General features: G+C 47.2%; 1 protein-coding gene across 2 annotated transcripts in view; it reads left to right on the top strand.

Moving 5' to 3' along the window:
• KIF20B (kinesin family member 20B) overlaps nucleotides 1-26,102 on the top strand; it is a 608,549-nt gene that overhangs the window by 482,592 nt on the left and 99,855 nt on the right. For both annotated transcript variants that reach the window (XM_078642920.1, XM_078642919.1), the window contains exons 28-29: nucleotides 2,241-2,402; nucleotides 9,852-9,986. In XM_078642920.1, the coding sequence (XP_078499046.1) occupies nucleotides 2,241-2,402; nucleotides 9,852-9,986 (297 nt within the window). The remainder of the gene's footprint in view (nucleotides 1-2,240; nucleotides 2,403-9,851; nucleotides 9,987-26,102) is intronic.

Here is a 26,102-nt window from a genome sequence, read left to right as displayed (position 1 = left end):
TTTGACTTTTGTGACTATTACGGCGTACAAATCCTTAAAAACCTACAATATATTTCTGCATTTTTTTATGCTACACAGAAAATTGTTCTTATTATGCATTGTCATTGTCCATAAAAAAGCATGCAAACTGTGAACCTGCAGAGAACTTTGCAAGCGTTTGCTATTGTACATTTAAAAAAATCTTCTCCAAAGGTAAATTTACAGAAAAATATTCTTGATTTTTTTGCATTTTGACTGTAGTTGACTGCAATAAAAAATGTCTTGATCTTGTAATGGTACGGTAAACACAGAAGTGTGTTTTTCGCAAAGTGCAACAATCAGGACCTTAGCCAAATTTTGCTAGTGAGAAAATAAACTTTTCTGAACCCCAGCTCTGATGTACTTATGTGCAGCGTTTTTCAATAACCTTGTTCCACATTATAGGGACAGAGAGCTCTTAATCTTAGCAGGATAGTCTCAAACTGTGGTAGGAAGGGAGCATCAGAGCGCTTGCACATTCATGGTGCATTCTAACTTGTATATGTATGGCGCTTACTACCCCTGATGAGGCTTCATAGCACTTTTCGACAAGAAGCACTGTATTCCAGAACCCAAAAGGTTTAGTGGTGGATTAGTATACGGAAATATGAGATAATTTGAGCATGGACTTGTGAATCTGCTAGTTGGATTGACTAGGATAATGGAGGGATAGAAGAGGGAAGAGTCTAGAAAGTAAGTGTTATTTGGGAGATCATAATAGTAAAATATGGGTTGGGATGAGTAAAAAGTAGAGATGGAGGAGGTTAGAGATTCTACAAAGGGGTTAGGGAGATCATAGTAAAGTGAGGTGTGAGATGAGTTAAGGAAGTGATAAAGGAGGGAAGAATTTAGAAAGGGTTGTTTGGGAGATCATATTAGTAAAAATGAGGTTTGGGGTGAGGCGGGGAGAGTCTATAAAGGTTTATTTTGGAGATCATAGTAGTAGAAGGAGGTTTGGGATGAGTCCGAGAGTGGAGGTAGAGGATATATTGAGAGAGGTATAGGGCGAAAAAGTAGTGCATTGGAGAAAGTGAACGTTTCTTTTCTTTTTCTTCTACAGTTGGAGTAAAGAGAGAAATATATAGATACATGACGACATAGAAAGGGTTTACATGTATTTGGAAGATATGTTGAGATTTGAAGTTGTATAAACTCTTACTTTCAATGTACTTGAAGCTAATTTATTTGCGTATTTTTCTATAGCTTTTCTTCACAATTCTTTTCCTCAATATTTCCATAGTGAAGCAATTCCAGATAATATATATATATATATATATATATATATATATATATATATATTTACATATTGTGGTAGATAAATAAAACCGAGACCATAAGCCTCTAACCAAAAAACTTGCATAAAAACGATGCAGTGACCGATAAGCATGTTAAGCATAGGTATTCATATTTAACCATAACTAATATATGCATTTGCTAAGCAGACCTAAATAATATATATATTTTAAAAACCATAGTTATTATACATGTGTACAAAGATCTACACATAACCAGATACATACATATCAAATTATAAATGTTTACATATGCAGAGATATGCTGTACATTTAGTTTGATTATGTAGGAAAGAGCCAACTCTTGAATAGTCTTGTGAAAATAAGATAGTTATCCATGGATCTCATGTTTGGGGGTAATGAATTCCATAGTTTGGCTGCTTGAACAGAGAAAAGCGTACCACTCATGGTCTTTTTCTTGTATGGTGGGGGTTTGAGGCGAAGTGCCAATCTTGAGCGTAGGTTCCTTTGTTGAATGTATTTGGTGATTTTATTCCTGAGGAAATGTGGTCCTGTTCCAAGTATTGCTTTGTGGGTGAAACGAAGGAGCTTGAAGGTGGATCTTCTGGCAACCGGTAACCATTGTAGGGCCCTCGAGGCAGGGGAGATGTGGGCTTTTCATGTAGGAGTAGTCTTAACTGTGCCGCTTTAAAAAGCTTCAAAGAGTGACATTAAAGTGCAAGAATGTGAGCAAGCTGAAGATCTGGGGCGGTAGCATTTCATAACTTTCTCTTTGCAGAAGTACCTTGTTCTTTACCCAATAAATGATCTAGGAAGCTTTATTCGTCTTTACGAATCTGAATAGTTAACAAGTTTATGTAGTGTTGACAAATGTGCGTCCTGGGTGAACTAGTTTGTGTGATACAGCAGTAGACTCAAAATGAGTGTTTCGAGGATAAACCTAAATCAATGTACATTTTGTGCTAACAGGAATCCAAAAATGTGATGAAAGATTCTGCGAGGACCCAGGCTGCAAATACCAAAGACACAGCACAAGACCTCCATCCTGCTGATACTTTTAAAACTACAACTTTACCTGCCTTTCGCTCTGTGAATGTACCTGAAGCAGAAAAGCTGGTTTCTCCAAAAAAGGTAACGTAAATACAAATATTCCTGCGTTCTCCTGTCATTATTCTGGAGAACATTTCCTGGGATGCATTTATCTTGCTTTTTCACGTTTGCCAATTTTCTCACACAGTATTCTGAAGCAGAATGCCAGCTTAGCTGGGGACCATTTAGAAATGTATATCCTGGTTTACAGCAAAAACATAATTTTGTTGATTTTATTTCAAGCTAAATTCATTTTTGTTTATGGATGCGTCCATGCTCTTTCATTAGACCCCTGTGGAAGCAGTCCCCCCTCCGGCTCACCCTCTCCCTCCATGTTCTTCCAGATCCTCAGTGCAGTTTCATATGCAGGTATTTTTGTACATCTCTCGCACAGATTGCAGGGAAATGCTCCTTTGTTTTCAATCGATCATGCCCTGTTACTCAGTCTTTCAACTTGAGGTTCCCTGTAGAGTAACTTTTTGCCTTCTTTGGGGCCAGTTTGTCACGGGTCCCTTCAGGGCATGTACAAGCCTTTTGAGGCAAGGTAGTGTTCAATTATATTGTCACTTTGAGCTTAACACTAGTATAGGTGCCCTTGAGGGCTCTGAGCCAGGTTATCGCTTGATAGGCCCAGTGAGTCTGATGTTTTGAGAGCAGATTTTTTTCACCAATCAGATCCAGCAGTCTTACTCAGGGACTCATCTGTGGTGTCACTGTGCTACATTTTATACTTTTGCTTAGTTGTCCTTGTGAACTCATTTCTGGCATAATCTCTTGGGTACTTGTCTGGTCTGCATTCTCAGCTTTACTGCTTGGCCATTTGGGTTGCTTGGGCCCTTTAGGATCCTTATGAGGTGTACCTACTTCAGTGAAGTGGCATTGTGCCATACATAGTCATTGACTAATGGATCTGACTAAATATTGGCCTCCATCCTTACCTAATTTTTCCAGAGTTCACCAGGGATGCATTTCTCAGGGTATCTTTTGAGCCATGTCCCGGGCTTCATCTGACTTTTCCAAGGTTCTGATGACCCTGGGATAGGTGCGTATCTGATAACTACTAGCCGCAGATTCCTTCACGTAGAATATCCCCAGGCGTGAGACTGGATCCGCAAACTTTTTTGCCACAGCATCCCTGCGCGCTGGTGGCAGGACGACATCACGTGACTTTGTCCAGGCGTCGTCCGCCCAAGTGACCTCAGCGAGGTCACATAAGACCCGCGCCTACGTCAGTTTTTTCCTTTTCCGCGTGCAACATGGATCCAGTCCTTTCTAAGGGCCTGTTTCGGGCCCTTTTTTCTCCATTCTTTTGGCGGAACAGTGTGGGAATGCCTTCGGGCTTCAAAACTTGTACGTTTTGTGGGCGTCATATGTCGGCGACGGACCTGCACCTCCTTTGCATGTGGTGTTTGGGGGAGGATCACGGCGCCACTGACTGTGAGGCCTGTCAACAGTTGAAGCCGAATACGCGGCGGGTGCACCGCTAAAACTTCTCTTGGTGCGTCTCTCCAGGTCGACGTCCTCCCCTCGGTCTGCTTCTGCGGACGGCTTCAGGTACGCCCATGGTCGTCGTCCTCGCCCTTCTCCAATGTCACAGGAGCGTCGCTCGCCCGATGGGTAAGTGTCGCCGTTTGTCCCCGGGGGCTGGTTTCCAGCCTGCTGGGGTTGTGGACTCTCCACTGGTGATGCGGCCCTGCATGTCGTCCTATCCCCCCTTTCCCGGTGTTGGGGCTCCGAGAGTCCAAATGGAGACATATGCGGCTGCTTTGCAGGCTTCGTTCGCGTCTCCTCCTCCTTCCCCTCCTGGGGCGTCGGTGGACCCCTCGCTTCGCGCAGGGCCCTACGCGGCGCCGCCAGTGGCTCTGGCCCCAGCTCCAACTGGTTCGATCCAGGCTTGGAGGATGTGGTGCTGTTGGGGTGCGGCTCCTCTGGGGCACCTCCTTCAGGCCACTGCGTCTCTGCCTCGCCGCAAACTCCTGCTGGAGTCCCTGCGGTGTTGTGGGAGGTTGCCGGTGCTCGGGTCGCATCTCCGAGCCCCTCTCGGTCCTTTGACAAGGTGGTCATGTCCAAGGCCGAGGTGACGCCGCTACGGCGCCGGCAGCAGCTGGTCGGTGCGGAGCCACAGTGGTCGGTGCACCCTCCTGGTCCCGCTCTGGATTGTGATCTGGTGCGGACCCCTAGCCCGGGCCCCTCTCATCCCTCCCACAGGCGGCTGCCTTGACGGAGGACGAGTCGGAGGTTGAATCGTCCCTGGCACCGCCTCATGGGTTGCCGAGTGATCTACGCCTCATTCTGGGCCGCGGCTGGCGGAGGGCTTCATGCCACTCCCCAGGCCCGCTGCGTTCCCCCGCGCAGGTGGCTACCTCGACGGGAGTCGGGTCGTCGCCAGCTCCGCTCCGGTCTCCGATGCGGTGACGTGTAGGAACCTTGTCCGGCAACGCCGGATGGTGCTGACAACCTACCTCAGGCTGCGGACTCTACGGCTCCGCGCAAGGGTCATGCAGCAAATTCATCCTGGGACGCTCCTTCTCAGACGGCGGGCTGTATTTTGGTGTCGTCTTCCACGGAGACTGGTCGCCGTGTGGTGTCTTTTTCACTGGCGTCAAAGGGCGGCTCCCCGCCCTTCCTGAGGCAGAGGTGTTCGTCGAAAGAGCGGCAGGTGAGTCCGCAGCCTGAGGTAGGTTGTCAGCACCATCCGGCGTTGCCGGACAAGGTTCCTACACGTCACCCGTGGGAGGGATGAGAGGGGCCCGGGCTAGGGGTCCGCACCAGATCACGATCCAGAGCGGGACCAGGAGGGTGCACCGACCACTGTGGCTCCGCACCGACCAGCTGCTGACGGCTCTTCGGCGTTCTTCGGCCTTCTGGCGGCACTTCGGCTCCTTCTGACTTTCAGGTCTGGATTAAACCCAGATCTGTTGACTGGGTGTGAGTGTTTGATTGGTTCAGATGCTCCGTCCATCTCCACCCCCTTTTGTACCTCTTTGTTCGCCATAAGTTGGCAGGGTATGTTCAGACGTGAGTCCCTTGCTCACTTTGCCACTGGATTCAAGCAAGCCTGGCTGAAGACGGCTGTAATACCAGAAACCGGTCCTAAGAAGCTTGAATCCGGTCCAGGGAAGGCATGGCTTGGCAGTTCGGGCTGGACTGTTCCCATGAGGCACAGGGTCAGACTGATTTGCATATGGCCATGTCTGAACTGGGGTGGCAGAGTGGGCTAAAGAACGGTGATGGATTAAACCCAGATCTGTTGACTGGGTGTGAGTGTTTGATTGGTTCAGATGCTCCGTCCATCTCCACCCCCTTTTGTACCGCTATTTTTACATTGTGGTCCCTCCGAGATTGACAGGAGGCCACCCTCTGAATATTGACAATGGATGTACCTATTATTTTGAGTTAATACTTGGTAAAACAGAGATAAGGATGGCCCTCCCTTCACTTGTATTTGACCTAAACAAGTTTGACCTAGAGTGCTAGAAAAATGGGATTCTCCATCACATTCATTAAAGGTCAAAATTTTGGCTTAATGGAACACACTCACTCACTCTCTCACACACAGTCACACACACTCTCTCTCATACACACACACTCTCACACACGGACTCACTCACTCTCACACACTCTCACACACTCACTCTCACACACTCCCTCTCTCCCACACACACACTCCCTCACACTCACTCCCTCACACTCACTTTCTTACTCTCCTACACACACACACAGGCTGAATCCTGGAAAGCTGAACTCAGCGGTTCCTGTCTCGAAAGATGGTAATTCTTGATGCCCATTAAACAATCCTTATTGGTATTGTATAACCTCTTTGTGGTACGGAACGAGCCACTCCACAGTTGCTTTTATGGGTATGCAGACTTTGTGCAGAATTTATTATGACAACAGACATTTTGCTGCATGACCTTCAGGACTTAAACAGCACTGCAATTGTAGGTGGCTAAATGCCTGTTGGGGAGGCCAGCAGGGGCATAGGGGCCCCCTTTAACCTCCATCAAGAGTGTAGGAAGTTGTACAGCTTTTAAATGTCTGCAAATCACTTTTATGTCTATTTTGTATTTAAAGTGCTGGCACACGCAGATTAATGCAAAAACAGTTGATGGACATCAATTGTTCTTTTTACATTTGTCACCCCGAGTGGGACGGGTATGCTCAGACGTGAGTCCTGTGCTCTCCATGCGACTGGAGTCAAGCTATCCTGGCTGATAAGGGCTGAAAGCCCGAAACCGGTCCTAGAATGCTTGTTTCCAGGCCAGGGAGGACCTGGCTCGGCAGTTCGGGCTGGACTGTTCCCATTGGGCGCAGGGTTAAGACTGATTTGCAAATGACTGTGTCCAAACTGGAATGACATGGTGAGCAAAAAATCGATGGATTTAGGCTGAGATTTCTGTACTGGGGTGAATGTATGACATTGTTCTGCATTCTGTCCATCAATTGTTCTTTTTGCATTTGGCACACACAGATGATCAGATGTGTTTTGACCCTAAGGATCTCCTCCATATAATCACTTCTAAAAAGCTAGTGCTTTCAAAGACCAAAATAATAGAAAACTGACAACATGCAGTGGCCTGCGGCCAACCCTCTGCTTTGCACAGCCAAAGGCACACAAGTGAGGTACCATTTTTATCGGCCGACGCGGGGGAAGGGATGCTTGGTGTGTTGAAGTTTGTGGCTCCCCACAGATTCCAGAACTTTCCATCACAGAAATGGACGATTTTTTTTTATATACAATATTCGAGGTATGCAAGGGATTCTGGATAAGAGAACCTGGTGAGAGCCACACAAGTCGCCCCATCCTGGATTCCTCTGGGTGTCTAGTTTTCAAAAATGTACAGTGTTTGCTTGGTTTTCCTGGGTGCCCTCTGAGCTAGTGTCCAAAATCCACAGCTAGGCACATTACACAAAATGGGAAAAATGTGGTGTCCCCATTACGTTTTGGGCCGTTTCCTGTCGCAGGCACTAGGCCTACTAGTGAATACCTTTTTTTATCGGGAGACTTAGGGGAACACAGCATAGTAGAAGTGTTATTACCATTCATCTTTATATGCATTTCTACCATCCAAATGTAAGGTGTGTAAAAGTCTTTTAGAAAAATACCCTCTAATTCACAAGCTAATAATGGCGCCCACAAATTCAGAGATGCACAAATAACTGCTTCTATACTCCATGTTCGCATTTCAGAAATACATGGGTTTCCTTGCTACCTATATTTCACTCTTTATATTTTACCAAATGAATTACTGTAAACCCGATACACAATGAAAAACTATTGTAAAGTGCAACTCCGTTTTTGGCACTGGGTACCTCAGGTACTTGGTGAACCTACAAGCCCCAAATTTCCCCACAACCAGAAGGGTCCCACAGACGTAACGGTATATTGCTTGAAAAAAATATTCCATAGTTCGAAGTTAAGGTGAAAATGAAATGGGGGCTTTTTCAACTCCATTTAAATATTTTGTATTTCAACTTTTACTTTCTATAGGAAAACCTTGAACGATCTACACAAATGACCCCTTCTGAATTTTGTCTACATATCAGAAATGTATAGGATCCATTATTGCTTTCACACCCATTTCTACCATAAACTGGAAGGAGATTAAAAGCGCATAAAATAGGCTATATCCCAGTAAAATTCCAAAACGGTGTAGAAAATTGTGGTTCTCTGACAAAAGTCTGCCTGTTCCTGAAAGCTGGGAAGATTGTCATTTTAGCACCACGAACCCTTAATTGATATTATTTGCAGGGGAAAAACAGACAGCACTCTTGTCCCATTTTTCCCCCAAAAACTAAATTTAGTTATTTTGCCTTATTTCTCGGTCCCCTCCAGGGGAATCCATAAACTCTGGGTACCTTTAGAATCCTCAGGATGTTGGAAGAAAAGGCCGCACATTTGATGTGGATACCTTATGTGGACAAAATATTATGAGGGCCTAAGCGCTCGTAACCAAAAAAGGGCGTGGGGGTCCCTGCGAGTGAAAGGATTAAGTAACTATAACTCGTGCCCTAAGGGAAACATAACTCCTGCCATTTGCCTCACATATTGCATCATTAATATCACTGCAACATTTACAATAAAATGGTTGATGAGAAAACTAGGCATGGTGAGCGCGCGCGTTAAAGTTGCCTTATAGCACGAGTTATAGTTATTTCAAATAACTAACAGCATAATTTCTAAGGTTTTGTGCATGTAAATTCAGAACGTAACTACAAGGTCCCTGTAAGCTTTGGTTTTTTTAGTGTGTGTATATATATATCTTTGTATATATATCTATGTATATATATCTATGTATATATATCTATGTATATGTATGTGTGTATATATATATATATTCCCATTGTTCACACATTATACACCGACCACTTGGTTTAGTGACCTGCTGTTCGGCGTGTGAAGCCGAACAAACATGAATCAGGTGCTCAGCTGGGCTCCTGAAAAATCCACAAGTCACCTCAGCTTAATGCTTGAGGTATGGTTTTATTTTGGAACAAGCAAAACACGAAAAAAGTGTTCCCAGCGTGTTTAGGATATCCACGTCTCCTTGATCATGGATTAAGGTTTGCACATTTCATCATCCAATTAATATTCACCTCTGTGTCAAGATCAGTGTAATACAATTCAGTTATCATAACTTATTTGTTAAGGTGAGCGCCATGATTGTAGAGGAAAGGTTTGCTAGGTGTTATAATTTCACATTCAAATAATCCATCCTCTCTAAGTAATCAATGGCATATTCCTGCTATAATAGTTTACATTATTTTCTATCTTGATTTTTGGATGAACATATATGTAATGGCAACATCCATAAAATTATGGAATTTTTGGTAAACCTAAAAGAATGCAATTTTTAATACATAAAAAGACAACATATAGTTTAGACGCCATTAGTAAATAAGAGGCTCAAAAAACCTTCAAGGTGTGATGTGAAGTTAATTACAGCAAATCTGTACTTTCCTATGCATATCTTTCCGTTGTGATAGTTTGTTAGTCGATATTTACTTTGCAATATTTTTTGATATTCTAGTAGTATAAGGTACATGTGGGTTATTTTGTGTGCGTTCAAGCATTCATATAAGCGGATCACTCATCACTTAAAACATTTACATTGTTTTAATTGTATAGTTTATATTCTTTACTCAAAAGTCATTACTTCTCTTTTGGATTGCCTACAGGGGGCATTGCTACATGTTCTGTTCATTCAGATTCAGTACAGGAGACTGTAGATCCAGATGTAGAGTGCCAAGAACTGGGCTGCACAATGTGCCTTTGGATGCAGTATCCTGCTGTTGCTCCTTGTAGTGTTTTTGATGTTTACCCACTGGATTGTGTTCTACGAGTGATTGTAGTCCTCTCTGGTCACTGTAAAAAGGCAGCCTACAGCTCCATCAGCTGAATACTTGCAACTATTAATTCATGCTTCATCCCTCATTAAATTATTGATATAATTTAAATTCTAATCCTGTGTTCACTGTTCATTTTGCCAGGCAATTGAGGAACAAACTCAGAACTGGAAAATACCTGCGCCATGTGTCCCGAAAAGCGATAGTAAGACTCTGATGCAAACGAAATCCGACTCCTCGAGTCAATTTAGTGAAATGTCTTCTATTGATGAATCTGAGGTTGGTGTTTTTCCCCCTTTCATTTCACAGTTCTATATATTCTCAGCATTTTAATAAACTGTCATGTTTCCTATTAATTTGTTTGCTTTGTGTTATCAAAATCATGTATACTTGTACTCATTTTACACCTCCTTGTTAATCACATTTTAGCTAGTTGCCTCTGTGATGTCAGATATGAGGTATGCCAGTATCCCTACGGTAGCCTATCATGGCAAATATGACTTCTGTTTAGAATGTATGGATGGTGTTTTTTTTGCTGTCGAGGTCACAGAGCAGTAAGGGCTTTCCCCACTGATTCCGATGACCAGGGCATTTTCCCAAGGCTAAACTATGGCCTTCCCCTGGCACCATTTTCGATTCCATCTACAGATCCCTGCTCAGTGTGGAACAGGTTCTCGTCTGCCCCCATTACATGCAGTAGAATTGTGTACATGTGTGAGCTGCAGTGGGTTGGGAGGGCATTAAAGGCCAAATATGAGTCTGCCTTGCTGTCTGCTTGTCACTGAGTGTGAAAAAAACAGGAGGAATTATATGGTGTGGTTGTGTGACCTCATTATGAAATACTTACCAACCCCATCTGACTATTAGTTATAGATTCCTTACCTTAGAATTACCCCAGGCGTCAGACTGGATCCGGAAAAGTTTCCTTAAGCGGTACCCCTCCTCGTCTGAAGGTGCCATCTGGCGACTCAGTGTCAGGCGTCGTGGTCGCCAGGATGATGTCGCTGTGCCCACTTAGATGCCACCCCTGCACGCTGACATCAGTTCTTTCTTTTTCTGCGCCAGCCTAGCGCAGATCCGGAGAGAGCTTGCCCCTTAGTAACTTTTTGACGAAACTTTTATTAGACTTTTGTCGACTTCTTTTTTTGAGTCTTCGACTCCTGATGTGCGACGGGTGTCATCGTCAGCCCGGCTTCAAGCCTTGTGACTCCTGGCACAAGCTCATGCCTGTGACGGAACCACACCTCGTGTACCTCTGGTGCCTGGAGCGCGACCACGACCTGAAGTCGTGCTCCGATTGTCAGGCTATGAATCAGACATCTTTGCGGGAGCAGTTCAGAAAGCTTTTGGAGGCCCGGCAGTCAGCTCAGCATCATTCCCAGTCTTGCTCTAGGGGAAGGTCTCGCGACCGGTCGAGGATGCAACACACCTCACTTCGCACTCAATGGGTAAGTTGAGGCACAAGATGGTGAAGAAGCACCGTCGCTCTTCGCCTTCTCCCCGTCGGTCGGCTGATGCGATGCGAGATCTGGAGCGTTGTCACTTCTAAGGCTCAGTCTCCGGCGCCTGACTCAGGGACGACACCGTGTACTTGGGCAGCCCGACTCCGCTGCTGCACCTACGGGCCCCACTGAGTCGGTTGGGGGCCCTGGGCCTTCAATGCCAGCTCCTGCCCCTGTTTCGTAGGGCCCCCGTGGATCCAGGCCTAAACTCTGGATCAACGCTGGTCATCAGTCTGAACTGGGGTGGTGGAGTGAGCTAAAGAATGATGGATTAAACCCAAATCAGTTGACTGGGGTGAGTGCTTGTAATGTTCAACACTCTATCCATCATCCCCTTTGGTTTTGCTAAATTCGCCCTAAGTTGGCAGGGTATGCCCAGACGTGGGTCCCTTGCTCAGTTTGCCACTGGATTCAAGATAGCCTGGCAGATGAAGGGTGTTACCCCGAAACCGGTCCCAGGATTCTTGATTTTGGTCCAGGGAAGACATGGCTTGGCAGTTAGGGCTGGATTGTTCCCGTGAGGCACAGGGTCAGACTTATTTGCATATGGCCATGTCTGAACTGATCTGTTGACTGGGGGTGAGTGCTTGCAATGTTCAACACTCCGTCCATCATCCCCTTTGGTTTTGCTCATGGACAAGGGAACACAGGAACATTGAAGTAGTGCACTAGGAAACTTTCAGAGACTGGTGACCTCTGCATCAGTACGTAATGGTTACTGTTTCTGATTCACGTGACCGAAAAGGCAAAGGTAATATAGGCAGAGGTGAAACAGGCATTACAAGCATTGGAGAACACAGTAGAGATGCGTCCATTGATTGAACATTCCTGATTCATTTTACAGTTTTATTTAGTTCCGACACTAATCTTCCAGGCTTATGAGGCAAATGAAGGACAGAGAGCAAAGAGACATGTAACCAGGTTTCATCGGTACATGTTGAAGATGCAGGGTCAGACTAATGTTGGCTTGTATTTGAATGCCATCAAGCCTGTTGTGAAGCAAATAAATTATAGGCAGGCAACAAATGTCAATCAAGGGTGAGAATAAAGTCAAATTATGACTAGAGAAAGAGAGCGTTCATACAAAGAAATGCTTATCAGTAAATAAAAATGTCCTCAATGGGCCAAGTTCATTTAGGCATTTATGGTGAAATGTTTTAGTATTCCAAAAATATGAGTGTGCGGGTGATGTCTCCTTTTATTTCTCCCTGCCGGAGCGATGCCAACTAAGGTTCACTGGTTTGGCCACTAAAAACACCTAAACCCTTTGATAGTATAGCTCTCACTTGCTCATTGCTGAGTTTCTCTAGTCCTCACAATCCTATTCAATGTAATTGCATGTTGATGAATAAATCTTCCCTCGTGAACAATGTCCCCATTACTCTAAAACATACCTCACACCACTTCCTAAATAATAATTCTGACCTCTGTGCCCTTTTGCTAAGTGCAGAATGCAGATCTGCAGAGAAGTGGCCTAAGATTAAGTAGTTCCTAGATACCCATTCAACGCAAAACCTTCATCCGGGCTGCCTAGTCCAGCCTGCTCGCATAACCCCTCCACTCTACTAGTGGTCTGGGAGTGCCACAAATGTGTCATTGTCGAATGTATGATGTGCGTATCACTCAAATAATCATGACCCTCCACTGGCTGCCAACACTGTGGCTGTTGCTGCTACGCTACTAGATTTGCACACTGCCAAATTAGCCACCACTGTGCAAAGGCATATTTTGCTTGGGGTGTCCATATGTAGGGCTTTGTAAGTGATGAGTGACCTTTTTTGTGTGTGCTGCTGGGCTCAAGAAGTAGCCATTTAAGAAGCCCACTGATAGACGTAATCATGCTTCCAGGTACTTGTACCAAAACGCCCATCCGAGTTTAGTGCCATTTTAAGTTGTGGACCCTTTTTAGGTTTCGCCTCGCCGAAAGGCTGCGCAGCAGACTTTCTGCGCAAGGCGAAAGCTTATGTCTAGAGATGTGTACTCATGTCCCGCCCCTCTGTTCCATTGGCTAGCTCCATAAATGGAGGCTAGCCATTGGAACAGAGATCTGTCCGTCATGGCCGGAGCAGATTCGTGGGCGTTCCGGCCATTTTTACTCATCCCGCCCCCTTGCGATCGTCATGCGGCGGTGGGCGGTGTTTTTTTTACAGCTTTGTTTTCCACCATTTCGGAAGTGTCCTTTGCAGGGGTGGGTTGCGCGATGTCCCGCTGTCCGTTCCCGCCCCCCTCCCGCTGTCCGTGTGCCCGTTCCTGCTCCCCCCTCCCGCTGTCCGTGTGCCCGTTCCTGCCCCCCCCTCCTGCTGTCCGTGTGCCCCCCCCCTGCCCCCCCCCCCTCCCCCTGATACCGTGACCCGCCAAGTTCGCTTCCTGGCTCCGAGGATGAGGTTCCTCGGCGTACGCTGCTTTGGCTTTCTCTCCTGTTTCCCTTTGGTCGTCATCCTCTCAGTGTCCGTTCCTGCCCCCCCTCCCGCTGTCCGTGTGCCCGTTCCTGCCCCCCCCCTCCCGCTGTCCGTCTGCCCGTCCCCCTCCCGCTGATACCTTGTTTGTAGGAGGTTACCAGTGGTTGTCTCTCGGCCGCCAATGAATGATCATGTGAATATTGTCTTGACTCATTGGAAGCTCTTACCGTTTACTACTTCTGAATATTACCCAGCCTGCGGGCAGACTAGAACCAGCCCAGGGCACAACTTCAGTATTAACACCCACTGGCAGGCAGCTGATGATTAAAGCGCCCTGCGGCCTAAAAGCAAATTAAATGAACAAACACAGCGGGCTGCACGCTCACTAATTCCTCTTACTTGCGAGGAGAGCCACCACAATTTGTTACCAGGCGGCAGGCAGCTGGCCGCCTCCTCAGAGTCCTGGCTGTTGCAAAAACTCACTCCCTCAGCCAACGCGGCCACAGGGTCATGATGATTGATTTTGAATTAACATCGCAGCTGTACGAGCATCGCTGCCATGATTTGCTGCAGCCCCACACAAAATCTGCAGCAGGACTACTGGACGTCCCACTACGCCTAAGTCTGACTCTGTGACTGGGTCACTCAACCTAACTAGTTGGCGGATGTCTTGGTAGTAACCATTGGGCACTGCCTCCAAAAGACGTCATGTAATCACGTCACAGCGGGAATCGCCTTCTAGAGATGCATAGTAGCAGCAGCTACTCAGCCAGCGGAGTCCCCATGCCTGTAGGGAGCAGCGTGTGCATGCCACAGTGCGCTGACAGATGCTCCACCTTAATTATATCAGTATAGCAGCATCAGGCAGCACTAACGGTTTGACAGCCAAGAAGCATCAGTGCCGGCTGGCATAAGTATTAAAGATGGGGCGCTCGGTTAGGGTAGCAGTGTTGCATCAGAGAGGTGGAAGAATGGGGATTTCCGGAAGAAGATGTCACTATACGTAGAAAGACAATTTAGCACCAACTGAAGTCTTTCTGTGATAGACACCGAGAAATTGTTTTTGCACACTGCTCCATTGCTGTGTATATTTTGGCACATTAATGTTGTTTGGGGAAAACCATCGCAGTGCACCTTTCAAGAAATGGACCAGTCTGCATTCGGTAACTAGATCCAGCACATATTCTTAAGTTGCCAAGGACTGCTTCCGTCCAGTGCATGAACAGGGAGGCATCCATTCATTAAAACTGTAGGGCATTGATTGTTATGGAAATGTAGGGCTGTCTTACCTACAAAGTGTAGGTAAGTTTGACCAAGAGTGTTGAAAAACTCCCGCAGGTGCAACGTTCTGTTGACTCAGGGTGAGCCATAGTTTAGAAACCAAGGAGAAAGCAAAAAAATGTGTCTATATGCAGCAAGGAAGGATGATGTTATCCTAAATTTGTGCACGGGGAGCTGCCATCAGGGCAGCCTCGATTGGCGACCAGACCACCAAACCTGGCATGGGAGTTTGGAGCTGGAAATCTCTCCTCTCTAAGAGGAACTGAGCAAGAGTTTGGCCCCCTCCATGATGATGGGCCATACCTGTGGAGACCCAAGTGTAGAATGGCCTGATACTTTCAGAAGACACCAGGTGCAGTAGATGGAGAGGAGTCTGCAACCCAGACCTACTGATTCATGGGTATGCAGTATTTGGCAATGTGCTGCAAGTCACCATTGTAGGGATCACAACCTGGGTGGGTGAGTTCAGGGCATCAGGTAGGGTTGGACCACTTTGTGACTTGGATCCATTGCCACAAGCCTCATACTCAAGACACAGATCTTACCAATGTGGATGCAGAGACATATGTGCTACTGACCTCACGTCCTCCTCCCATGGACCAGTAGCAGCCTCACCATCTATTTCACTACAACCTTGGAGTCGGTGCTAGGGAGTGCAGAGTGACTGCAGAGTGCTTGGGAGTGCAGAGTGACTAGGGAGTGCTAGGGAGTGCAGAGTGACTAGGGAGTGCAGAGTGACTAGGGAGTGCTAGGGACTGCAGAGTGACTGCAGAGGCTAATGGCAATGTAAATGACCATGCCATTTATTTATCAGTTTTCAAAACCAACACATAAATACAAATTTTGTAATTTACAATGTCAATAGCTCTAACTTTTCCAAAGGCGAAACCATTGCATTATAAATGCTTGTTTAAGGAGAGCATTTGTTTTTGAATCTTTAGATAACGAGAATACCACAAACTCCCCATAATTAGGATGTAAGGGGAGTGCTTCATTTTTTTTAATCCTGTGTATATTATATATCGGTTGAGACTGTTCCTGTAGTTGCCCTAACCCCAGGAAAGAGGTCTACAGTTTTTCTGTTGCACTTTGGCTGCTGCTTTCCATGTTGAAGTGCTGGGTATGAGCTGCCTCATCCCCTGCTGCCTGCATGTATCTGTAGGAATGAAGTCTTCGGATTATGTATACCATCCTAGTAGATGCAGAGAAGTGGAACTGAGAAAGGAAAGACCGAATGTGCTGTTGACAAGCGGGAGGCAGGCCTGTGTGGGGGCGACTGCATATCCATGCTTGGATTCCCTTGTTTGCATGAGCTTCATCAGGTCTTCTGGGGCAGATTTCAGTTTGTGAAGGATGCTCCAGATGACTTTAGTAGGGAGACTGATGGATAAGGGCTGGCTCCGTAGATAAGTTACTACTCTTGCAGTATGTTCCCACTACTTGGGAAATGTATTTCCTAGACTAGACTCAAGAATCCTTCAAGAGGGCTCTTTGTGGTCTTCTATTTATCCCACGTATTTACAGCCTCAGAACCTGAACAAACTCCGGTGTCTCTGTGTGTACACGAGTGACGTCTTTCTTTTCACCCAGGGACTCAATCAGAAAGGCGGATGCAGTTCGAATGTCTCACAGAGGATATTTTTAAAGTTGAATATTGTGATAGAAATGAGAGCTGGTCCTAGAGCTATTATGATTTTTAAAAACCTGAGAAGTGTTGTAATGCCCATTATGCTGAAGCCAAATTTGTAGACCTAACCTTAGTGAACACCTTTTGATGTCACCAAAAATATATTGTAATATAATTGCCTTTTTACTCCAGTATTGGAGCTTTAATAGATTCACATGCCTGAATCAATCCCAGTCATCGAGATGGGAGTCCCCGGTATATAAAAAAGCAATGCTTAGATACATACCCAACTGAAAAGAAGTCAATGTCCATTTCAATTTTGCAACCCATAACTCATTATGTAAAAGAGACCAAAACTGTCCCTCAACCAATCGGAACCTCTCACCCTCTAGTACACTCCTGAAAGAACCTTTTGCCCCTCAGATTTTTTACTGCACTTTGTGCTAGGGACTCCCCTTTGAGCTCTCCTCAAGTTTCACTTACTTAAGATTTGGAGTATTTCCCAGTGAATTTCAACTGCTGATATCCTCTAAATTGCCGACTTCTAATTCATTCTACTTAGAGTGTCTGGAAAAGAGAAGTAGGGTTTGTTTAGAGCCTGTGGCACTTGTTCAAAAAAAGAGGCTCTAAACTGATGACCCTCGTTCTGACTGCATCTACTGCCTTTACCCGACCATCAAGGAAAAAGCTGTAAGGCATGTCATACCTTTTCGAGCAAAACTCTAAGGGACCGTGAAGGTCGCCTTTTAATATGGCTTCAAAAGCTTAAGGCCAGAAAGGAGGTAATCTCCAGTGATAGTGATGAGGAATCCTCTTCGTCATCCAGGAGGTCCCAAAAGAGGAAGAAATCTCCTCTTTCTCACACCTCAGAAGAACGTCCTGAGAAGGCCCTTACAAAGACCACTCATGGATCTTCTGGGCGCAGTCCCTCAAAATCTCCTTAACATAGGGAAAAGGAGAGTAAGGGACGTGCTTCAGGATATAAGACTGTTTCTGAGCCATCCAAGTCACCCCCTCAGGTCGAGCAGGCCATCAAGAAACCTTCCTCAATGCCTCTGGAGGTAAAATCTACAATTTCTACATTGTCAACGGGATCGTCGACAAATAAGGCCTCATCGTAGACTATGAAGATTGAGGTAAACTTGGTTCCAAAGAAGCCTTCACATTCAATTACTGGTGATTGTTCGTCGACGAGTGCACTGTCGGCGACTGTATCGACACCAGTATAGTCTTCGATTTTAACTATAACAACGACTAATCCGTCGACGGGATCGTCGACGAAGGTGACTATGTTGCCAACGGATAAGACTGTTGTTGATGTCGGAGGTTTCGACGACTATATCGTCCACTATAGCATCTACGATGAGAATTTCGACGACTAGCTCGTCGACGAGTGAGAAAACACTACAAAAATTGGAGGGTGGAAGGAAAAAGAGAACTACTCCGGACATTACCTCACCGAGTAAGATTACGCCTCTGGTACCATCACACCTGCTGGAGGAGAAGGAATCGGAAGAGGAGGATGAAGGTCCTTTTGGCGATGCGAGTAGCCCTTCACAATTACACATGAAATGCTAAGAAGTTGACTTTTTCGGAGGAATACGGGGACTATCCATACCCTCCCCAATATCAGGGTTACCAGGAAGAGATGGTTGGCATGCCATCTTCCTTACTGATGGACCTACAATTTATGTTGGGGGATTATGGAAAGAGGTTTCCACCAACTCCAGAGCCGCAGAAGGTACCAGTTCCTGGTCAGCACCCACGCTCCATTCCAGCTACTCCTGTTAGGAATAGGGAGTTGCTGCCCGAGCCCTTACCAAGATCTCCTCAAGCAATGCCTCAACAGGATCCAGTCACCACGGATGATGATCAAGAAGAGGGTGAGATAACGGACCATAACAAGGAATGGGACAATTACCTTATTCTGTCTCCTTCTCCAGGGCCGATTGACTCACTGCCTGAGGACTTTGGCGGATTCCATAATTTGATGGAAAGGGCGGCAAAAAGATTTGAACTTCCAATGTCAACTACCCAAACAGAATACTTTTTATACGATTTTCAAGGAGCCGTACCGGAAATCGGTTTGTGCCATTCTGAACCACGTCCGGGCAGGCGGCCTCCTGGCCAGAGCTGGTGTTGGGCCTCCTTGGCTCCGCCTCCTCTCCTTTCTCCGTTCTGGATGAGGCGGAGTCTGCGCCGGGGCAGCGGCGAAAACTTGTCTCGCCGGCCCAGGCGTCGCCTTCTTCGGAGGGGGAGCTTGTCATAGTTTCGGCGTAGACTCGGCGCCGGATGCTGCCGATGCGGCATCTGACAAGGCACGATCGGTGATGATGCACGTCATTTTGGCGCCGTTCGACGCAGAGTTGTGGACTCTTCTCCAGAGGCCTCTAGAGAGAGTTCGGCGCCGCCCTCTCGCCCTGCGTCGCCGGAGGTATTGTTGCCAGTGCCCTTCTTGAAATTTGTGGAGCCACCTCAGGAGCGCCCAGTTCCGGCAGGCTCTTCGCCTCCCCAGGAGCCCCATCAGGATCCTCATTCATCAATGGAGCTCTCTTACGTGGGGCATTGGTCGCACCCTCAGTGCCAGCTTACAACCCTCCCCCACTGATGAGCTGTTGTGCCCTCCGTGGAGGGCTACCGAGGCTGGTGTGCCTTTTTTGACCACCCGCATTTTGAACATGCAACCCCCTTCTGCCCCTTTGTCTGTGGACCCCTTGCTTGAGGTCCTTCACCGTGGGTCTGGCAATGTTGAGTTTCTTCTACCCTTTGAGGCTTCCCTTTATGATGCCTTTTTGGGTACCTGGGTCCGGCCTGCTTCCGGTGACCCGGTGGCTCGTTCAGTTTTGCACCACCACCACCGTCCGGCTCCACATGATTCGGTTTGTCTTTTTGTGCATCCCGATGTGCAGGGGTTTGTGTTACAGACTGCCTTTACTTTACTGCCGCCTCTAACGCTTCCTCTCTCTCGGGAGTCCAGATGGCTTGAGTCATGGGGTAGGAACCTCTTTGCATCCACTAGTGCGCCCTACGGTCCTTGAACACAGTGTGTGTTTTGGCCCGGGCTACCTCTGCCCTGTGGGACTTTGCAGGGTCTTTGCTTTCTGCCACCTCTGAAGGGGTTCGCGTTGATCTCCTTCACCTCCTCTGGGATGGCTGCGACCTTGCCGAATTCACAATCCACTCAGCCTTAGACACTGTGGATTCTTTGGGCCGAGCTATGGCGGGCTATGTTGCCTTGAAGTGTCAGGCTTGGTTGCGAGATGGCGTCTTCCCTGAAAATATCAGGGAGCAACTGGTTGACTTACCCTTTGAAGGGGTTTTGTTGTTTGATGCTCACGGTCAGTGGTTCATCGACTCCTTGGGGGCTTTCGTCCTCCCACTTAGGTCTTCTTAGGGCTATCTTCTGTGGTGGTTCCTTTTCTCATCCTTTAGATGTGCTCTGTGTTTAACATGGCCAGTGAGCCTCGCGTCTTCTTTTTCTGTGGTCAAAGGTGATTACCCTTTTACTGGCATTCCTTGGATGCGTTTTGCTTTCAGCTTCCTGTTGGCCTGCTGTGGCCACGTTCCACAGTTGCTGTGTCTGGTCTTCTGACTATGGTACTGAGCCGGTGGCTCAGCTCGGTAATGTCATACGGCCTGGAACTCATATTCGCGGGTTCAGTTTGTTACCTTGCTCTTTTGGCTTGGCTTATTGCCCTAAGAGGTGTTCCCCGTTGTTGGGGTAAGCATACTCCATGTGGGGTACTTGTATAATATTACATAGCTCTGCTTATCTCACCTGGGCCTCGAGATCCTGTGGACTCCATCCGTCGCTTGGTGGTCCATTGTGCGGGGTTCTATGTTTTTTCCTGGAGCCATCTGCTTAAGCCACAGTGATCCACCTCCTTGGGAGGTTTCATGGTTTCCTCTTCAAAAACTGCTCCTACCTGCCCTTTCTGTACTAGGTATGATTAGGTATGGACATGTTCTTGCCTGACTAGTTGTGTCCCTGCATAATTATATATTTATATATTTCTGTATACAGGCAGGTTGTCTTGGTCTTCCTCTTCCTACGTCGCCACCTGTTAGACCTGGCACTATTGGCGTAGGTCTCCCTTCCATTTTTGCTGTTGCCTCATGTATTTTTGCTGGTATTAATTGCTTTGGGCACTGTGCCACTGCTATTCAGTGCCAGAGTGCAAGTGCTCCCTAGTGTAAATTGATGTATTAATCAGTGGTTCCATGTTTGGCTATTTGGTTTACTTGTTCGACCCTAGTCTAGTGCACTGAGCGTGCCCAGGGCATGTAAATCCAAATGCTGCTGGTGGGCTTGCAGCACTGGTTGTGCCACCCACAGAAGCAGCCTTATAAAATGTCTGTCATTGCAGAGCCTGTGTGCAGTCTGGTACTGTCACACTGACTGGGCAAGTGCACCCACATGCCAATCCCTAAACCTTCCCTTTTCTTCATATCAGTCACCCCCTATAGTAGGCCCAAGGGCAGGGTGCGTTGTAAGTATAAGGAAGGACATACCCTGGTGTGTGGCATGTCCTAATAGTGAATTACAGCCATTTTCGTTTTTCAGTATTGCAAAGCTACCTGTTCTCCATAGGCCAGAATGGGCTGTTAGAATTATTACAGTTTATAATCCTAACTGACTCAAAGAACATGGTAGAAAATCGAATTTAGTATGTCTGAACTCAGAATGATAAAATGCATATTTTAGTGAAGTTGGTTTTAACATTCTGTGTTTGCAAATACCACTTTTAGAAAGTATTTGCTTGTCTAACCTTTCAAGCCTGCCTCTGCTACGTTGTGTATTCCTTGTCTGGTTTTGTGAGTGACAGGGCTGGGGGATTCCAAGAGACAAGATGAGTCAGCCCAGTGGTGAATAGAGAGATCTGCATCTAGACGGGAGGGAGGCATTGCACCTGAACCTTGAATAGGGCTGTGCCTGCCTTCCACAATGCTGGCTCCACCTCCTGGGGAGCGGCTGATGTCTCTGCCCTGCACACTGAAAGAAGAGGAGTCCTGTAAACAAAGTGCTCCAGGACCATACTTGCCTTCCACAATGCTGGCTCCACCTCCTGTGGGGCGTCTGATGTTTCTGCCCTGCACCATGAAAGGAAAGGAGAAGTCTGGTAAACAGAGTGCTTCAGAACTGGTTTAGACTGGGCAAAGGTCCCTATCCCCTCAGAGAAAAAAGGATTTTGGGGTATAAATATTGGGACCCTGATCCCATGAAATTAGATCACTTTGGACTTCAAAAAGAAACCTTTACTGAGGAGAGGAACCTGAAGAAACTGAGGAGAGACTATTCCCAAGCTGAAGTGCTGCTGGGGGGGATTGACCTGCAGTGGTTGCCTTACTGCCAAAGGAAGGAGAAAGGAACTTTGTGTACATTGCTTTCAAATTGTGAAGGATGTCCAAGGACTTGGAAAAGAGCTTGCCTCCTGCTGAAGTCTCCGGGACAACAGACTTCACCCCGCAGCTCCCCAGAGTTCTTTGGAAGTGCCCGCTGCTGATTTGGGCCTTCTGAGGGACTGCGTGTCGCAAGGAGCTGGAAGCGCGACTCATCGAGGACAAGCGTGTCGCTGTGCCTGCCGTCGCAACTCCATAGGAGGGTGTCGCCTCTGGAACTGTCGCATTGCACCGCATCGAGAGAAGCGTCTCGCAATGAGGTCAGAGCATGTCGTTGTGCCTGCCGTCGCAACTCCGAAGGAGGGTGTCACCGCTGGAACTGTCGCACTGCACCGCATCGAAGAAAAGCGCCTCGCACCCCCGAGAAGCACGCCTCCGTCGGAGCTGCTGCCATCGCATCGTGAATGTCGCCAATGTAGTTGTCGCATTCTGCGGAAGCTTCACGCATCGTGGGAGAAGAGTGCCGCAGTTGAAGCTGTTGCCGTCGCATCGCTGAATAAGGGTGTCACCGCTGCAGTCCAAGCATCTAACCGAGAACTTATCGGATCCCCTGAGAAGCGTGCCGCATCTGGAAGATCTTCACGTCTTTATTTCTTTGTATTTGAACTTTGCCGCATTTCCCTCGCTGCGACATTGCTTGTTGTGGTAGCGCAACGCAACATAAGGTACATTGATGCAAAGTGTCGCATCTCAAGAACTGAACTTAACTAAGCTAAATCTACCGTCTTAAAGTAATAGTATTGTGTATTTTTGTCGTTTATGGTCTTCTGGTAAATCTATATAAAGTATACTTATTTTTTATATAAAAACCTTGTGTCACTGGGTTACTGTATGTGGTCACAAATGCTTTACACACTGCCTCTGAGATAAGCCTGTCTGCTCGTGCCAAGCTACCGAGGTGGTGAGCAGGGGTTATTTTCGGAGTGTAATCCCCTTATCCTGACTAGAGGCAAGGGTCCCTATTTGTCACAAGTACCTACCTGTTCCAACTAGAGACCCCCAAATCTAACACCACCTCTTTTCGAGGCTCTGAGGTCTGGACTCATATCTCCATGTGTGGGGGAGCTTTTTAGGTCTCGCCTGTTGATGCGCATGCGCATCGAGCTTGCGAGCCTATTGCGGCGTAAACAACTTTTAACTAAGCAGCAAGGAATCGTGGCGATTCCTTGCAGTGCCCGTGACTTTTAAGCTCAGTGCGCATGTGCATTGAGCTTAAAAGCGCGTGCACAGCCGCAATCACCGTCAGCCGCATTCCTCCGACACCTTTTGAAGTGAAGCTTAGCTTCACTTCAAAGGCCCGGCTTCTTAACACCCACATGCCGCTCTCCCCGCTCCGCCCCCTCCCCTGCCCGCCTTGTGCATTTCTTTCTCGGCCTTTAGTCGTCACTCTCCCTCAGAGCCTCCTCTCCACCCCCTCCCCTGCTGCTCTTTCACGCCCCCTCCCCTGCTGCTCTTTCACGCCCTCTCCCCTGCTGCTCTTTCACATCATTTTGAGCGCAAGTGAAAATAGGGCTGGAAATTTTGTTGCAGGGCTCGTTTTCATTGCTCATCATTGCGCACCTTTTTATTAGCTCAGCAACGAGCCCCACAGTTTCTTTTCAGCATTCAAGGACTCTGGCATGGGAAGCCTCAAGAACAGCGTGCGATGGCAACTCCTCCCGGTCTGGCCTTTGCACCCTATTGTGGAATTTGCGTCCCACCGAAGCCCGCCTCACCGGCTCTTCCAGCAGGCTGCTTCATGTAAAATCCCCCCCTTGCTCTACTTGTAATCACTTGACTGTAAGGGACGTCTGCAAATAGCAGTACACAACACAGTAAAACCAACATGCAGGGATTGGCAATTTAATTAAACTCACAATCTCGGATGTGCAGCTTGGGGCACTGCATGGTCTTTTGTTATGAGAAGCCTCGAGAACAGAACGCGGTAGCCCTTTCACCCAATCTGGGCATCGCAGCCTAGTCATGGAATTTGCGACCTGCTGAAGTTCCACCCAACGGCTCCTCATGCTGGCTGCTTCACAGGAACAAGCCTCTGCTCTATTTACAATCACTTGTTTATTTACATGACTGCCACGGGAAAATAAAGACGCCGATCAAAGGGGGTGAATAGAGAGGACCCTATTCCATTTACTGCTTGTTCTGAACGCCAGTTTCACTTTCGCGGTTGCGTCACTTTCACGGCCGCGCAGCCAATGCTTGTTTTTGTGAGCTTGGGAACTGAAGACACTGATTGCTTGATATTTTGATTTTACTTGTATTATGTTATTTATAGTATGTGCCTTTCCTTCCAGCTATCCGCTGCAGAAAGCCTGCATTCTTCCTTGTTTTAGCATTCTCCATTGTGTATCTCACCTCTCGTGCTGCTGCTTGTTCCCGTGTGCGCCTCCCCACCCCATTCCATGTTGCACTTGCCCGTATACTTCTCCATGTTGCTTCCACCCTCCCCTGTCGTTCTGTGCCCCCCTGCCCTCCCGTGTGTTGCTTCCTTGTGTCACCCTCCACTTGTTGAATCCATGTCCCCCGCCTTCCCTGTGCTACTTGCGTGCCCGTCTGCCCTGCCCATGTTGCTTCAGTGACCACACCAGCCCCCATATTGAGTCTGATCCCCCTGTTGCTTCACCCCATTACTTCTGCTCCTGTTGCTTCCTCTCCATTTACACCCAATTAAAAAAAGTGTTTTGTTTTTAGTTATTGATTTGAATTTCTACAGTAACTAAAAAAAAAAATATTTTTGTAGAGAGGATGCAGACTGCTATGTAAAAGTTTTTTGTTTTACTTCAGCCATGCTGCACAGCTTCAATGATGCTGCACAGTGTGGTATTCAACCATTGCCAAAGCCAATAAGTCACAACGATGATACCTATTGACTTTGCCAGTGTTTGTTGCAGTTGCCTTTATACAATGTTTAGGTTACAGTGTAGCATTGTAACTTTGAACAAGGAGTGCTTGGTTAGGTTGTGATTTAACCTCGTCGCATTCAAAACACAATACTCCCAATAAAATTTGTGCGCTTTTAGTTAAAAGCATGAAAATGTAACCAGCCATAAAAGAGAAGGCTCCGAGATAGGTTAGCGAAATATCACAGGAACATCAAAAGTGCTGAGGGGGCCAACAAGCATATACATGCTCTACAGCACCCACCCAACGACCAGGAAAGCACTTTTTATACTTTAATTTTTAATATGCTGGTCCTTAGTACACAAGTGGCATACAATAGTTTACTTGCACCTGCATCCTTCAGACTACAACTCCCTTTCAGGACTAGTTACATTTGCGTCTCTAACTGGATCTGCCCTTAACAGTACCAGTGTATACTTTCTGTCCATCTGTGGATTCCTTTGGCGTTTTACACCCCAGCACACTGCCCTCCAAGAAGCCTCGCTCCTCAATGAAGGGCTGAATGCCAGGGGTTGTGGCAGTGGCGGCTGGTGGATTTTGGAAGTTGTTTTGCTGGGCATACAGTAGCAAACGCCTCAGAGTTCAAAAGCACTCCATAGCACCCAGCTTCAGGCTTTGCCAACCCCTGGGCCGTGTACCTTCACAGGCTTTCAAATCATCCGTGAGCACATACCCTTAAACACGAGCTCAGGCATGCAAGCTAACATACACAGACACAGTCGCAGGCACGCACCCACACAGAGACAGTCATACAGACATACTCGTGCACTCCCCAGCACACAGATAAATACACACGGGCTGTTAAACACAATACGCATTAGCATAGCCAATAGGTCTCGCCTTTGGGACCTTATAAGTGTTTAACCATGCAACAGTTAATGTTGTTGCACCAAGGATATTGTGCTGCATAGCTAAATACTTATAAGATCCCAAAAGCGAGACCTATTGGCTATGCCAATGCAACGCCACTCAGCCACGCAACGCCACTCAGCCACGCAACGCCACTCAGCCACGCAACGCCACTCAGCCACGCAACGCCACTCAGCCACGCAACGCCACACACACACGCAACGCCACACACACACGCAACGCCACTCAGCCACGCAACGCCACTCAGCCACGCAACGCCACTCAGCCACGCAACGCCACTCAGCCACGCAACGCCACTCAGCCACGCAACGCCACTCACACACGCAACGCCACTCACACACGCAACGCCACTCATCCACGCAACGCCACTCATCCATTTGCAAAACGAAAAATGTCAAACTCTTCTATTGCGAGACCT

The sequence above is a fragment of the Lissotriton helveticus genome, chromosome 5_1 (genome assembly GCF_964261635.1).
Source record: "Lissotriton helveticus chromosome 5_1, aLisHel1.1, whole genome shotgun sequence".
Classification (NCBI taxonomy): Eukaryota; Metazoa; Chordata; class Amphibia; order Caudata; family Salamandridae; genus Lissotriton; species Lissotriton helveticus.
The sequence above is the reverse complement of the archived record's forward strand: the minus strand, read 5'-3'. Positions and strand labels throughout refer to the sequence as shown.